The sequence below is a fragment of the Helianthus annuus genome, chromosome 14, assembly GCF_002127325.2.
Source record: "Helianthus annuus cultivar XRQ/B chromosome 14, HanXRQr2.0-SUNRISE, whole genome shotgun sequence".
Classification (NCBI taxonomy): Eukaryota; Viridiplantae; Streptophyta; class Magnoliopsida; order Asterales; family Asteraceae; genus Helianthus; species Helianthus annuus.
This window is the reverse complement of record NC_035446.2, coordinates 152,127,139-152,143,703: the sequence shown is the minus strand read 5'-3', so window position 1 is coordinate 152,143,703 and position 16,565 is coordinate 152,127,139. Positions and strand designations below refer to the sequence as shown.

The following is a 16,565-nucleotide window of genomic DNA, read 5'->3' as shown; positions in this document are numbered from 1 at the left end:
GAGCGTGTGTGATTCAAAGATTTTACGTCTACTTTTGGCTCGGCGCTATTTTTTCCCGTTTTTATTTATTTTGTTTTTACAAGCTTTTTCGGTATTGGTGATCACTGACAATGGTATTGCTACTACTTAACACAGTTTTACGACAACCGCTACAACGTATGGGCTTAATACTAGTAACTAAATAAAGATCCATAAAGAAGTAAGAGGTGGCAACTAAAATAGAGGTGTGTTCAGGATTGTGTATTTTTTAAAAGAAAATATTTAGTCTGGAGAATGCAAAGAAAATACCAATCTAAGCGTTTGAAGAAAAAATAATAAATTAAAAAGAGGTTATGTATCATTGGATCATATATCACAAATACATATGCAAAACAGTAACATAGAAACAATGAAATTTGATGATAGACTAAGAAATATTAAAATATTTAAAAAAAAAATCCCCTTTATCCTCTATAAAATCATTTTGGATGTTTTTCTTCAAACAATCAAGTATCCTTTAATAGAAGTTCTTAAAACAATTCCTAAACAAATTTCAACCAACACAACCTCTATCATCAATCAAAACTTTCACCGGAAAGTAGAACTCCGGTTACCAGTAGCAGGAAAAGCTTGCCGCCGCCTACCCAACTGGAAATCTCCACTCCTTTCACCACCACCAGCCTCCTTCTTACGACCACCACCTGCTTTTTTCCTTTCACGCTTACCCTGTTTACCCTCATCTTCCCCACCAGACCCGTCTTCCCCAAACCTCGCTTCTTTCCGAGCTGCTGCATAGTCAAACGGTGTCACCTTCACCAGCCCTGCCGAATCACCTTCCACTCGGTTTAACGTTTTCTTCTCATCAGCAGTCTGTACGCATTTCTGGAAGCTCAATGAAAGATCTGAAAGCGACATGGTCCCCTCGTTTCCATCTTGTTCTTCATCGGAACAAGAATCAAAATCCAACAATTTCACATTGTTTTCATCTTCTGTTTTCTGCTCACTATTCTCAGCATTTGCTGGTTTTTCCTCTTCCTCAACCTCGCAATCAGATTGCAGCAATATAACGTCATCCTCCGGTTCAGAGATTGTTGCCGCGGGAAGAACCGGAATTTCAATTTCTTGAGGTTTAGGGCATTCTTTCACAGCAGGATGTGAAGCCTCAGTTTTATCTGTGAAAGAACGGAACGGAAGGGACACAGAAGATTTGATCTGTTCAACCTTAATCGCCTCGGTTGCCTGTTAACATGTGTAAATTTACCAAATGGTTTTAACTAGAAGCAAAATGACTAAAATACCCTTCTAACAATAAGAAAATTACACATATTTTCATTCTTCACCTTTGATTCAAGACTAGACTTTCTCTTTCCTGCTGCATTTCCAAACATGGCTCCGAACGCACGACTTGGCTTCTTCTGTACCTCAATGCTTACTCTGGATACCTGCATATTAAAGAACATTGTCTTACTAAAAATATCATGTTGATGTGGCAATTTAAAAACCCATTTACTTATAGTTAGATAATTCTTAGGTAAAAATTAGTTTTGTAAACATCTTTAACACTATTTATATAAATAACATTTTGCCACCTAAAAATGGAAAAAATGCAAGTGAGTGACATACAGAAGAGCCATCCAATTCACGGTTTTGGTTCGCTCCAGCAATAACGTTTCCAACTTCCTTTTTAACAGTCTCGTCTTCCGCGACATTACTAACACTTCCATCTCCGGTAACTTCTGTTGCTTCTTCACCATTAGCATTTTTAGCATTTCTTGCAGCCATCTGCACAAGTTAACATCAAAACAAATCATGGGTTTTATTTATAAGGGTTTCTTAAATTCCTTGAAAAGATCAAAAACAAATAATGCCAAATTTAGGAAAAAAAAAAGCAAGAAACTTCACCATTTCAATGTGTTCCTCCTTCAGTTTCTTGGCAACAGGTTCAAATGCAGTGCCATTCTGCATGGAATGCTTAATGATGCCAACGATTGAACCAAGATTTCGCTCAATATATGGGTGTCTCGATTTCAATAAGTGTCGCAATTTTCCAGTTGTCACCGGCATTTGCTTTGCTTTAGAAATAAAACAGATAAAAATAACGAGTTAATATCAAAATAAAATAAAAAAAGAGGAATGAAAATATGAAAGAGCTACCGCATTACCAATTTCAATAAGAACTTTGTTTGGCAATATATAACCGGTACTTTCATCTTCTGATCGAGCAATAACATCTCTCCACTCACAAAGTCCCTGTATTCCACAAGAAAAAGCCCTCGAATATATTATTTAGAATTAAATGCCATTTTAGTCCCTGTGGTTTGGGCCATTTTGCCAGTTTAGTCCAAAGGTTTCATTTTTAACCTGTGGGTCCAAAAAGGTTTCACAGTTGCCATTTTAGTCCACGTGGTTAACTTCATCCATTTTTTCTGTTAACGAGAAGGCCAATTTGGTCATTTTGTATGTAATTCTGTTAACTAAAAGGGCAATTCAGCCATATAAAATGACCGAATTGGCCTTCTCGTTAACAGAAAAAATGGATGAAGTTAACCCAGTGGACTAAAATGGCAACTGTGAAACCTTTTTGGACCCACAGGTTAAAAATGAAACCTTTGGACTAAACTGGCAAAATGGCCCAAACCACAGGGACTAAAATGGCATTTAACTCTATTATTTATTATATCTTTAACAGAGAAAATAAAAGGAAGTGACTTACTGCAACAATCGCAAGTTGCTGGCCGTTGAGATCAGCATCATACAACCTGAATCAGCAAAAATAAGTGACGTCGTAAAACAATTTCAAAATTGGAATCTCTGAACGTATCAAAATCACAAACACAAACAGAATTTACCCATATATATTTAGATATGAGTTCTCAGTCAGAATCTCTTTCTGATAGAGCTGCATACATAGATCATAACTGCGTTGGTATACCTGAAACCAACAGTTTTAACTGAAATTAGAAGACAAAAATATTTTTCAAATATTATACAGAAAAAAAAAAGAAGGATTAATTTATTACCTCAACAAGAGATGCTTCGGGGCAGTTTGGATCTGTTGATGATGAAAGCAACTTTCTTTTCATAAGATCGTATATGTACAGAAGATAATGTGTGTCTTCTCTAGCATATCTATCGAAGATAAAAGTAAAAGGCACACATAAGCATGAAGAAACATGTAATAAAAAGGAAAAAAAAAACCAGAGTAAATTTGTAACAAGCAACAACTACCTCAGCATTTCACTAGTCAACGGTCGCAATCGCCAGTCCGCATTTTGGTATCTGTTAATAAAAAAAACAAAATGTAAATTACATGTTATGTGTTGTGTCATGTGTGCAAAAGAGACGTACTCTTTATTTGCAGCAACGTCACAAAAGTGTTTCAATAGATACTCTAGGGAGTTTCTCTCCAACTTTAACACCTTTGAGGCCTATACGATTTCAAATTTACGCTCAAATTAAACTCAATAAAATAAAAACAAAAATAATTATTTTCAAAATCATACACTAAATATAAAATGAATAAAGCATACTCAAAATGAATTAAAGATGACCTGTCCAGTATCAAACATATTGCAGACATATATACCAAAGTCACGTTGCAGCCATATAATATCCCGATCAGCTCCATGCATAACCTGAAATGTTGTAGTGTCAAAATGGTTTAAAATGTTAAAAGATTAGGTTCGGAACTTTTCCTTCAGGCAAAAGAGATTACCTTTCTTTTGGTAGGATCTTTGAAAACCTCTCGCAGATACGGGCCAATTTGAACCCGTAGTTTCAACGTATCTACGATAAAATCTTCCGTTCTGGTAGATATTTGCATCAAGCAAGTCAAACCTTGAAAAGATCGATAATGATTGTGTTCTAAATCAACCTAAACAACACCAAAATCATAATAGTGAGTACCGACCAATATTACTACTAGGTGCATTTCAAATAAAATAATGTAATATAAAAGATTACCGCAAATTCATTGGCATCACGCAATTTAGCAGCTAATTCCTTCAAATCTTTAACATCTTGTACGAGCTTAAAAGAAGTACTTTCAACGGGAGGTGGTTTCACAGGCTCTACATCACTTACCGTCTTATCAATGAAATCCGTGACTGAAAGTTTCTCCTGCAAATACATAAGTAAACCTTATTATTTTGAGGGGCCCATCTATATTTATCCCTTCGTTGACTAACAGAACCGACAATAGCATCTACGTATCTCACGTGATATCAATAAGACCCACAAAAGAAAATACTAAAACGGTAGCATCTTCGTACCTCACGTGATATCAATAAGACCCACAAATAAAACGTTCAAGACCAAACAAATCAACTACATTTCTACGTACTGATGTATTCTATCATTCATTCTTTCATCAACTCACATGGATTACCTATATTCAAAGTTGAACCAGAACTAGATACAATATATTTTTGCAGAAAATCAATGAAACCTGTAAAGTAAAACATTAGATGGCTTATACAGTTAACTTAATAAGGCCTAACTATTTTTGTCAGAAAACAGAATACAAGACCATAAAGATTCACTAATATTCGTTTCATGCTCAGCCATAACAGCTTAATTGTTAATATTAGATACGATGTGTTCCTACCGATCTTTCTTTCATGTAATCACTTGGAAGCCTAAAAATCAATACGAAAATTATAGACCCGCCATAACATTTTTTTTCGTTTCTTACATAACATCTTCAAGACCCAAGAAATGAAAAAAATTAAACAGCTAATTTGAGTGAGACTCTTTATAAGCATAAAACCCCCAAGCACGACCACTATGCGTCTACTCAAGGTCATACGTGACAACTAAAAAGCAAACAATAATATGTTTCAAATATTCTTTCTTCCATGGAGTTACTTTTAAAACTAAAATCAAGTTCCTATATTAACATAAATATATTTGTTACACAATAATGCAGTATAAGTGATTGGATAACCAGAACACTAAATTCTACTAATGTTCATCATAAATTAAGCAGAAATAGAAAAATTTTAATATTAGTAAAACTCACCAATGGGTGTATCAATGTGGACCCATCCTCACTTCTCTGCAACCAAACATGCTCAAATGGCTGATTACTATTGTTAACCAGTATCTTATACTCATCCTGTGGTCTAGGAATCGACGCTATATGAAACGAAACTTTAGCCTTTGTTGTCCCCATTGCATTAGAAGCAACCTTCACAGATGATGAAGAATTACCCAAATTATTATCACCACTACCACTAACTAAAAAATCTTTCTCAACCCCTTTCTTTTTCCTGCCTTTAACCAACTGAAACCCATCATCATCAACAACTGAACTCATAACCCTAACACCAGATTCCTCTTCTTTACTTCTAACCCTCTTAAACTCATCAACAGACGCATCAAACCTTTCAAACAACTCGTCGTTAAAACTAACTAACCAATCATAAGCTTCATCATCATCGTCATCAAGAAAGTTGATCTGTTTACTGCCCCATAACTGCTCTGCTGATGACCCAATTGTTTCAAGAACTGATTGGGATCTTTTAGCGATTTCCTGAATTGGGTTGTTGAATTCTTGAAAGTTGAAGTAGAAATGAAAATCTTTATTGCAGGGGATGCCTCTTGAAGACCCGGAAAGTTTTGAGATTGAAGAGGAAAATTGTTTGAATGATTCTGGTTTTGGTTGTGATTGTTGGGTTTGGGTTTGTTGGGTGATCGATTGATCCATATTGGGATCTTGATTAGGGTTTTAATTAGGGCATTGTCAAGAGAGGGTCTTGGGGGAAGTACGTTAGGGTTTAGGGATTCGTTTGAAATGGGTTAAGGGGAGTGAAGAACGTGTGTTTTCTTGAAGTAAAATTTACCTTTTTACCTTTTTAGGGCTTGGGGAGAAAGGAAGAGAGGGATCACTGCAGTTAACTTTTTGTTCACTCCCTAGGAAAATTGGAAAAACAAAAAAAAATTAAAAAACCACTAAATTTATTTTACATGGTTAAATTTATTTTTAACTGTAGCAAAGTTTATTAAGGGGCTATTTTCGGGTGAACCTTCTTTATGTTTTGCGTCTGGCTAGTTTCTAGAGTGACGTTTTTCTGACAGACACTCATAATAACCCGAGGCTTTGAGTTTCTCAATCTCACAAGTCTTTGTGGCTCGAAACTCATACTATAACGCAACAGATTACACAATCTGAAAGACATAAAATTTCTGAATGATAATTTCACTCCCTCGACTTTCAACCTTTGATTCAATGGCGACTTTACCCCTCAACTCAGATCTAGTTATCACGGAGAAAGTGCCATTTTATCATGTTAATCAGGTCTTATTGTTTTCTAAGTGTGTTTAGTGAGTTGTGTTAACAATCGTGAATGATGCAAACATAAACGTCTTCAAATTACTCAAAAGCAAAGGATTGTATTCAAATGATTCAAAGATAAAGCTTAAAGCTTTCTAGTTTTTAATAAAAAAAATATCAACCAAGTAGCAAAGGTAAATATTTTATATAGGAAACTAAATCGGGACAAGATAAAAGTAAATATTTTAACTATTCAAAGAGATAAACCAAATTTAATTAATTCTTCTTTTGCTTCTCATCTCTAATCTTCAACCCATAACAACCCAATCAAGATTATTCACTCACCAATCCAACACGTCCCTCGTGAGCCTGTTGGATCTGAGTTTGTTTTTGATTGTATTTTATGTTTGTAAATAAGATGAAGATGAATGAGTGTGCAGCGGAAATTAAGATGAAAACAAACTTTGCATACAATCAAACGAGAGTAATACTTTTATCAAACATTTTTACACAATGAACCTAAAGATTGAATTTATTTCAAACACGATTACAATGATTGATGAATGAATGCAAACTCCCCCTCAGCCAGAGCTCAGTAGTTTGTTCGTGCAAAGAAGACGAATGATGCAAAGAGCTAATAGAACAGTACAAAGCACTGAACTATTTATAGGCACTTGCAAACTACTGAGCATCTTTAGCTGACGTCACCATGAAAGTGACATCTAACCTCCTAACAAACTCTAACCTCTGATCTATACAGACACTGCTTGTGTTAATTACTGCTAATACATTCTATTACAAAACAGACTTTAGAACAGCTGCTGCAACCTTCTACTGCTGTGAACCCAGCAGCACTTGTCCGGATCAGCAGTGCTTGACTCAAGGCAGTAGATTGAATCAGCAGGACTTTAGTCTTCCATCAGATCTTTAGTTGAACAGCAGTTATGGGTCAGCAGTTTAGCAAGATCAGCAGATAGGAGGTCATCAGTAGTTGTAATCACTTTCAAGAGGAGAGATTTGTATATCAACATCTGCTTATTCAGGATCCACTGCTCTGATCCAGTTTTGGCTTTAATTATCTGTTCCTCTGATAGGGTTCAATCCTAACAATCTCCCCCTAGAACAGATAATGCCAAAACCCTTCATTATTTGTGGACATTTTATTGCCTCATTAACAACTCCCTTATTTGACCTTTAAATTGTAATTCAAAGTCAAGGGCATCTGTATCTTCATCATCCCTGCTAAGTGGAAGATCAAGGAGATCCTGCAAATCTTCAAGACTCAGGCCAAGAGCTTGTTCTTGATATTTTCTCCACTTCTCCACCAGACCTGAGCAAAGTCAATACGCAGGTCTGTTTGTCAGTTTCCCACTTTTGTATTTTTTAGCCTGGTGGGTTTCTTGGGAGATGCTTATTTGCAGAAGTATTTGGTGAGGCTGGCCTGTTCATCACTGGCTGAGCAGTGGTAGCAGAGTTTTCCTGTTCAAGTTCTTCTTTTAACTTTCTTAACAAGCCTTCTTTTACAACAGCATTTCCAGTAAGAATTTCTTGAACTGTTTCAGCTCCTAACTGGCTTTGTTTCCTTCTTTTGTAAAAGGCAGTACCAGTAGGAGCAGTGGCTCTCCTGATTTGCAGCTTTGATGGTCTTTTTGAAACCGCTGCTTCAGGATAGTCAGGTTTTTGAGGAATTTTTGGATCTTTCTTTCTTAATTCCTCCAACCTTTTGTAGGTTGACCTGACCACATCTTCTTTCCATCTAGCAATTTGTCTTTTTGTACCAAAATCAGCAACAACCAGTTCTTCTTTCATTCTCTTTAGTTCCAACTGTTTGTCAGGTACATTCTTTTTGAACTTTGCCCAATCAGGAGGAGTGTGAGTGACTTTCCTTTTTATCATGTCTTGAATTCTTGCAGCTTCAACTTCAAGCTCAGGAACAGTCCACTCTTTATACATGTGTCTCTCTCCTTTGTATCTCTTGTGAAACATAATGCTTTCAATGTAGTCTTTCTTCAAAGTTTCAGCTGCTCTTTCTGAAATTTGTTGACTGACATTCTTTGCAAAACATTCTAGGGAACTGACTTGTGTGAGCAGATATTGGTAGTATCTTGATACTTCTTTGTCAGATTTCCCTTGTGTGTTTCTTTTCGAGATATCCTCTGCTTGCTTGGCCTTTATCTTCAAATATTCATCAATATTTTTAGGCCAGGGATATCCTTTGATTGAAGGCAAACTCCTTTTGGCAGGATCATCCTCAATATAAAAAGATTTTATTTCTTCTCTAACAGCTTGTAGTTCAAGAGGAAATTGAACACCTGCAGGAGGTAAGGGTTTGTGCATTGGAACTGAAGAAAGTGGAACTGGTTTTGGTATATTGACAAGAGCTAAAGATTTTGAAAATGTTTGTGATGGTGAAGAGACATCATCTTTAGGGATTAGCCTTCTCCTCTTTATTTGAGGAGGGACTGATGATGTTTTGGATGGAACGGTGGTTGTAGTGGCAGTGGTTTGTGATAGACTAACAGTTGTTGAAACAACTGGTGTTCCAACCACTGTTGTCTTTACAGCAGAAGTTATAACAACTGCTGTCTTCTGCCTTTTGACAGGAGGTGATTTTGATTTTGGTGGTGATGGTGGTAAAGCAGTGGATGTAGTGTGTGTTGAGATGGTGTGTGTTGAATTGGGAGCAGATGTTGAAACTAATGAAGTACCAACAGCAGCTGATACAACAGGAGTTACAACAGCTGTTTTAGGTGGTGGTTTTTTAGCAGACTTTGAACGTCTGACTGGAATGGATTTGGGTAGCCTTACTTTTCTTGTAGGCTTCTTCTTTTCATTAATAAGATTTTCTTCATCTCTTGACCCTGAAGTACCCTGATCTGGATAATCCACCCTGGCTTTCTTTTTGGCCTCTCTATCCCTTTTCACACATGCAAGTGCTTCTGCAAGTGCATTTGTGGTCACATCAATTTTCTTACTCCCATCTGGCAAAGGAATCTGTTTGGTCATATTTGAATTTTCTGGTGCAAGGTAGAGACCATCTGTTATTCATTTCCTTCTCCACTCCTAAATTTTCTCCCCCTTTTTGGCATTATCTTCGGGGAGTTGATCAATGAAGAACACTGGTGGAGGAGCAGTGCCAGAGTTGTGCAGGATCTGAGTTTTGAGAGCCTTGAGATCAGCCTGAGTGTCTTTGAACCTAGACTCCATAGCATTTCTCAGCTCTTGAACATGTTTTTCATGTTGTTGATCTGCTACTTGTGCTTGATGATGGAGAAAAGGTTGAAAGAGATTCCAGAGCTCATTTGTAGCAGGTGCCTGTTGGAGAGCAGGTGCTTGAGGTGGAACAGCAGTGGATTGTACCTTTTGTACTTGTAACAACTGTTGGAGCATATCTTTGAGCTCTGCAACAGAGTTATCAAGTTTTTCAACACGAGCCGTCAATTTCTGGTACTTTAAATCATCACCCAATTTAATGGGATCATCTGATTTCCCACTAACAATGGTTTTATCAGTGGTTGAAGTAGGAAGTTTACTCCAAACATTAACCACTGATGCCCCTTTTTCTTGGTACTGGGGTCTTCTTCCTTCAACACTTGACAACCTTTTGATGTTGCCAGTAGGATAAATAAATCCACTGGTGGTTGGCAGAGGTGCTATAAAAGGAATTGCCTCCAAGGAAGTCTTATTGATGTAACTACTGTCCAACTGTAAACCAGTGGGTTCAACAGTTGTAGTGGCTGCTTCACTTGGATTACCACAAAGAGTTACTTGTAACTCAATGGGTGTAACCTCCTCAGGTTGTGTTGGTGGGTTAGCAATGGATGATACAGCAGGCTCAGTCATTTGTTGAGGTATATTCTCATTGACAGGTGATTGAGAAGGGCTGAGTAATGCCTGGTTCAAATCAATTGCATCCAACAGCAGTTGTGTTTTTGGTGGAATTGAGGATGTGATGGTGGGTGTAGAAAGTAGATTTGCTCCGGGCATTGAGCTGTGGATGATGGAAACGAGTGTATCCAGAGCATCATAATGTGGTGGCCCTTTGTGTACAACCTGTTCTTTTTGTGAAGAAGCAGGAGGAGTTATGGTTATGGGTTGAGATATTTGTACCAACTGCTGTGAGGAAGAAGCAGCAGTGGTTTCTTGTGACATTTGTGTTGTCACAGGCATTAACTCTGGTATCTCATCCTCCAGAGTTGCCGTTTTGATTGGTTTAGGGGTTTTTGATTTTTCTTTTTGTAAAGCCTTTTGGGTTTTGTAGGTGTGGGTTTCAAAACAGTTGGTCTGCTGCTTTGATCACCTAGAGCAGTAGGCTCAGCAGCAGATACCTAAGGAGCAGTGGTAGCTGCTAAATTCTGCTCAGGCACCCCTGCTTGTGTTTTGCAAGGTGCTAACATACGTGAAAAAGTTTCAGATGTTAGGCAGTTTATTACAGTTATCTCACCTTGGTTTATTAAAGCTAAATCATCCTTACTGAATTTCTTTTCAAAATAGTAACTTAAAAACCTTGGAAACAGTAAGAATGATTTGGTTTCAACATTATTAACCAAATCTTTAAAGATTTCCCGAGAATAGTTAAAATTTTCTTCTTGAAGAATTGCATATCCCAGATTTTGAATCTTTATAGGGATCTCATTAAAAGAAGTGGTTTTGTTTGAAATACACAGTAGGAGGGTATGAAATAGGAATCTGGGTGCAGGAGGAAAATAACCTTTTTCTAAGGTTAGTTTCTTCATCATTGTGGCTTCATACCCTCGTTCAATGAAGTCAATGTGCAACTCGTTTTTAGTGAAGGAAGTTTTACCTGCCTGGTCATCGAGTTGAAAGACTTCGGAGATGGATTGTGGCGTGATTTGGACAGTTTTACCCTTTATAGAAGAGTGAATGGTGGTTGCAATGTCTCCTTGTTTTTCAAGAGTTGCATTCTTCCAAAACTCCCTTTGGGTCGCCAAATAGATTGGTGCATCGGCGGTGAGCAAAGTTTTGTACTTTGATTTTGCCATGATGTTAATAATGGAGTCGAAAACATCTGTGGTTCCTGGTTTTGTGAGAAGACCCAGGAGATTGTGAGATTTTTTGTATGGAATTTCAGTGGAGATTGCCTTTTTAGAGGCTGTTTTCGATGAGGATTGTGATGTGGGTTTTACAGATGACTTCGATTTTGTCATTTTTGAAACGAATGATTGAAGGAATTTGTGAGAGATGAGAAGAAAAACTGCTTTGAGAAGAGAATTTTTAAGAATTCAATTCGACAGTAAAACCCTGTTTTGGTGGTGAGTGGGGAATTTTATAGGAAAGAGAATGAATGCTGACGTGGCAGCCGTTACAAAAAGGTCTGACTGCTATGTACTGCCCACGTGACAACCACTGGTGAAAATGAAGGACAGTACTTTTGATGAAAGCAACTGATGAAAGCACTGGAAAGGGGCAGTGGGTGATTTTCACTATCAGTGGATAGCATATCAGTGGATAAGACACTGCTTTTGAACAACAGAGGTTATCAAGAAATGAGAGAACAGATGTTGTCTTTCAGCAGTGGGCAGACTTTTTGAAGTAGAGCAGACTTTGAACAATCAGTGGTTATGGCAGACTTTTAAGGATTTTAATGAAATTTTCATTTTTAGCTATTTTTAAGGATGGATTTTTGATTTTCTGAAAACATTTTGTTGCTTTTATTCATAGAAAAACAAGATGTTGCTTGTTATTCCATGTTTAGCATCCCAATCCTAGAGACCAGACTTTCAAAAGTGGTTGTATCAAGTGCTTTTGTGAGCACATCTGCCAGCTGGTCTTTAGTTGGGACATGATGCAGAGAAATCAAACCTTTTTCATAGCAATCCCTCACAAAGTGATGTCTGATGTCGATGTGTTTTGTGGTAGAATGGGAAACTGGATTTTTGATTATATTTTCTGCTGCCTGGCTATCCAACATGAGTGGTGTCTTTAAGGCAGTGATACCAAAATCCAGCAACTGATTTTGAAGCCACAGGAGTTGGGCTGTACAGCTTGCAGCAGCAATGTATTCAGCCTCAGCAGTGGATGTTGAAACTGCTGCTTGCTTTTTGCTTTGCCAAGAGACTAAGCAATCACCTAGAAACTGGCACCCTCCTGAAGTGGACTTCCTTGTGGTGTGACATCCAGCAAAGTCACTGTCTGAAAAACCTGAAAGCTTGATATTCCCATTAGCTGGATACCAGATACCAAGTGTGGGAGCACCTTTTATGTATCTGAGAATCCTTTTTACAGCAATGAGATTAGATTTTCTGGGAGCTGATTGACTTCTTGCACAGACACATGTTGCAAACATGATATCTGGTCTAGATGCAGTTAGGTACAATAAAGACCCAATCATGCTTCTATAAATGTTTGGTCAATCAGCTCATCCTTTTCATCAGACATGACCAGCTTATTTGTGGCCATGGGTGCGCTGCATGGTTTACAGTCATTCATATCAAATTTAGTTAAAAGTTCTTTAGCATATTTGCTTTGATGAATGAAGGTTCCATTTTGCAATTGCTGTACTTGGAGACCAAGAAAGCATTGCAGCTCACCCATTGCACTCATTTCAAACTCAGCTGTCATGAGTTCTCTAAACTCTTCACACATTTTGGTACATGTGCTTCCAAAAATAATGTCATCCACATAAATTTGGACAATCATTAAATCTTTCCCTCTCCATTTAAGAAACAGTGTTTTATCAATGGTACCTCTTTTGAAACCATTTGAGAGTAGAAAGTTGGAAAGAGTTTCATACCAGGCCCTTGGTGCTTGTTTCAGGCCGTACAAGGCTTTGTTTAGCCTGTAGACATGATCAGGATAAAATGGATCCTCAAAGCCTGGAGGTTGACATACATACACCTCTTCTTGCAATTTACCATAGAGGAAAGCACTTTTGATATCCATCTGAAACACCTTCATGTTGTGGTTGACAGCAAAGGCCAGGAACAGTCTGATAGCTTCCAATCTTGCAACAGGGGCGAATGTTTCATCATAATCAATCCACTCTTCCTGTCTGTAACCTTGAACCACAAGCCTGGCTTTGTTCTTGACAACAATGCCCCTTTCATCTGTTTTGTTCTTGAAGACCCACTTTGTGCCAATGGGACTAACCTCTTTTGGCAGTGGTACAAGCTCCCATACTTGTTGTCTTTTAAACTGTTGGAGCTCCTCTTGCATGGCTTCTACCCAGCTGTTGTCTTTTAGTGCCTCTTGGTACTTGACTGGCTGATGGAGTGATAGAAAACCAGCAAAAAGACAAATGTTTTGGGTTTGGCTTCTTGTGAGCACCCCTTCATTTATGTTGCACCCCTTCATTTATGTTGCTCATGATTTGATCAGGTGGATGAGATCTCAAGAAGATTAAGTCTCCTTGGTATGGTATGATGGCATTTGTTGGTGAAGGCTGCAAATGTGTAGCATCTGAGCTAACCACTGCTGGTGACTTTGATGACCCAGCAGTGGCTTCAAAAGGTGGTGGAATGAGTGGTAATGAAGTGGACCACTGCTGACTTTTATCCACTGTTTGAGGACTTTTGTCAGCAGTGTTTGAGGATGTGGAAGCAGTGGGAGAAGAGCTACTTTGGTCAACAACTGTTAAGGTAGCAGTGGTTGAGCTTTGACAGCGGTTTTGAACAACTGATGCTTCTCCCTTTGTGGCAGACCTTTGAGGGATGATGATTTCATACCCATAGTCTGGTGATGTATCCTCTGATGGACCTGCACTGTTAGTCTTGATAGCAGTATTTTCAAAAGTGAATTTTTCAAGATCAAACAGATCAGCAGGATTTGCTGGGATTTTCATTGATGAAAGTTCATTGAACTTTACATCCAAAGTCTCCTCCACTACCTTGGTCCGTGCATTGAACACTTTGTAGGCCTTGGCAGTGGTTGAGTATCCCAGAAAATAACCACAATCAATTTTGGCTGCAAATTTTGAAATGGAATCTTTTAAGTTCAAAATAAAGCATGGGCAGCCAAACACCTTAAAGTATGAGATCAGTGGTTTGACTTTATACAGAATTTCATAGGCAGTCTTTTTGTGCCTGGGGTTTATTAAAACTCTGTTCTGGACATAGCAAGCAGTGTTTACTGCCTCTGCCCAGAAAGTTAATGGCAAACCTGAATCTGCAAGCATGGTTCTGGCAGCCTCAATTAAAGTTCTGTTCTTTCTTTCAACAACCCCATTTTGCTCTGGTGTTCTAGGGATGCTGTACTGCCTTACAATCCTTTTCTTCACACAGAAGGCATCCAACTCCTTATTTTTAAATTCTGTGCCATTGTCACTCCTAAAGCTTTTTACTGGAAGATCAAATTGCTTTTCAACCTGTGTTACAAAGTCTTGCAAAATGCCTGCAGTTTCATCTTTAGAGTGCAAAAAGAAAGTCCATGTAAACCTAGAAAAGTCATCAACTATAACCAAACAATATCTTTTCTTTTTGAGGCTCATGACTTGAATTGGGCCAAACAAATCCATGTGTAGCATTTGCAAACACTGGGTTGTTTTGGACTCTTCAATTGACTTGTAAGAACTTTTATGTTGTTTTCCTTTTAAACAGGAAATGCAATGTTCAGGACATGAAAACAATTTTTGTGGTAGGCCTCTCACCAAACCATTTTTTGAAATTTCTGTTATTGTCTTAAGATTTGTGTGCCCCAGTCTTCTGTGCCAAAGTTCTGTCTCTTTGTTAGAGGCAGCTGAGAACAGACAAGCATCAGCTCTGGGACACTCTTTAGACATGTGAACAACGTAAACATTGCCACTTCTTTGAGCAACAAGTTTAGTTTGACCATTTTTTATTATTGCTTCAATCTTTTTGACCATTTCTGGTCCAACAATCCTACAACAGTCTTTTGTGAAGAATGACCCAAACCCTCTGTCACTCATTTGAGATACACTCACAAGGTTGAATTTCAGATTGTCTATTAGATTGACATTTTCAAATTTTACATTACCAGATTGCACTGTTCCAGACCCCAGAACTTTCCCTTTACTATTATTTCCAAAGGATATATCACCCCCCTCCATGGATTTTAAAGTCTTTGAGGAGGGCTTTACATCCTGTCATGTGCCTGGAGCCTCCACTATCTACATACCAAAGGCTATCAAAGCATGCAGAAGCTCCCTGCACATGAAGTAAAAGGATTAGTTCATTAAGGACTCCAAAGCCAACAGGGCTTTGGATGGAGTCTCAACAGTGTCTGGTATGGATGCAGTGTGATGGACAGTGGTTAAGTCAGGGGTTTGGACAGTTTTAGTACTGTTTCTTGCTAACCACTGTTGAGGGTCTTGCCCAATCACCTGCTGATACCCAAAAGGATGCCTATTCACTCTGGGTTTAGAGGGCTTTTTGTAGACCTCATAAACGTGTGGAATCCTTTGGTAAGACTGTTTTTCCTTGCCTTTTCTAAACTGATTGGCAGGAGGTGCATCAGTAACCTGAACATCTCTTTTGACAGATGTTTGGTTCAGCTGTTTTGTGACAGCTGTTTGAACTGGCACAAACAGTGGTTGTTTCTTTGTGAATTTGACAGATGGTGATGCTGATGGACTCAAGGATGTTTTAACAAGGTACTCATTCTTTTTGATATCAAAGTTTTTGAGATACACACATGCTTGAGTTTTGTGGTTTGTTTTACCACAAACAATGCAACTTTCAGCTGAAACTATGACACTTGTTTTGTTTATATCATATGCTTTTAAGTGGAAACAATCTTTTGTTAGATGGTTCCTTTTCTCACAGAATTCACAAAACAAGTTATCAATTTTTTCTTTCTTCTTTCTCTTTTCAGACTCCTTTGTAGCAGAGGCTTTAACCACTGCTGGGATGTCCTTGAGAGGTATAACTTTAGCTTTTGAAGCTTTAACACCATCAGTTGATGTAAAGTCCATTGGCTTGAAATTTTCAAGAATATCACACTCATCAGACCATTTTGGTTTAAATTGATGATTTTGAATCTCCTCAAAAGCAGAGGGGCCCATTGGTCTGTCAAGTGTGATTTTGTTACCAAGTTTGTCAGTGATTTTCACTTCTTGGCCATTCTTGATTGTGGGGATGAACTCAGCAGTTACATCAGTGGTTGAAACAGATTTTTCAAAAGCAGTGTTTTCATCATCATGTTTTCTATAACCAACCCCAAATTTCACATTGCTTTTTATCTGTTTCTCAAGCATAACTTCATACCCTTTGCATGATTCCATCCATCTCTCACATGTGATCTGGGTGGATTCTAACTCCTTTTTGCAACCTTGGTATTTTTCTACCAAGGTTTGAAGTTGGGTTTTGGTTATGCTTTGCTCTTCTTTCATGCTGCA

General features: G+C 38.0%; 1 protein-coding gene across 1 annotated transcript; it reads right to left on the bottom strand.

Moving 5' to 3' along the window:
* Positions 1-404: 404 nt before the first annotated feature.
* Positions 405-5,807, bottom strand: LOC110904377 (protein RRP6-like 2). The gene is made up of 14 exons (XM_022150234.2): positions 5,000-5,807; positions 3,943-4,098; positions 3,695-3,853; positions 3,531-3,614; positions 3,328-3,407; positions 3,208-3,258; positions 3,000-3,108; positions 2,829-2,911; positions 2,693-2,738; positions 2,142-2,229; positions 1,882-2,051; positions 1,603-1,761; positions 1,320-1,421; positions 405-1,218 (listed from the first exon to the last, which is right to left on the bottom strand). The coding sequence occupies exons 1-14, from the start codon at positions 5,684-5,686 to the stop codon at positions 568-570; spliced, it is 2,625 nt and encodes an 874-aa protein (XP_022005926.1). The 5' UTR covers positions 5,687-5,807; the 3' UTR covers positions 405-567.
* Positions 5,808-16,565: the final 10,758 nt, after the last annotated feature.

Excerpts from the sequence above, each read along its gene's own strand:
- LOC110904377 (XM_022150234.2), bottom strand. The coding sequence starts at position 5,686 with ATGGATCAATCGATCACCCAACAAACCCAAACCCAACAATCACAACCA. Across the intron at positions 4,099-4,999 it reads CCACATTGATACACCCATTG|GAGAAACTTTCAGTCACGGA; the intron begins GTGAGTTTTACT and ends ATGTATTTGCAG. Across the intron at positions 3,615-3,694 it reads AAGATCCTACCAAAAGAAAG|GTTATGCATGGAGCTGATCG; the intron begins GTAATCTCTTTT and ends ACAACATTTCAG.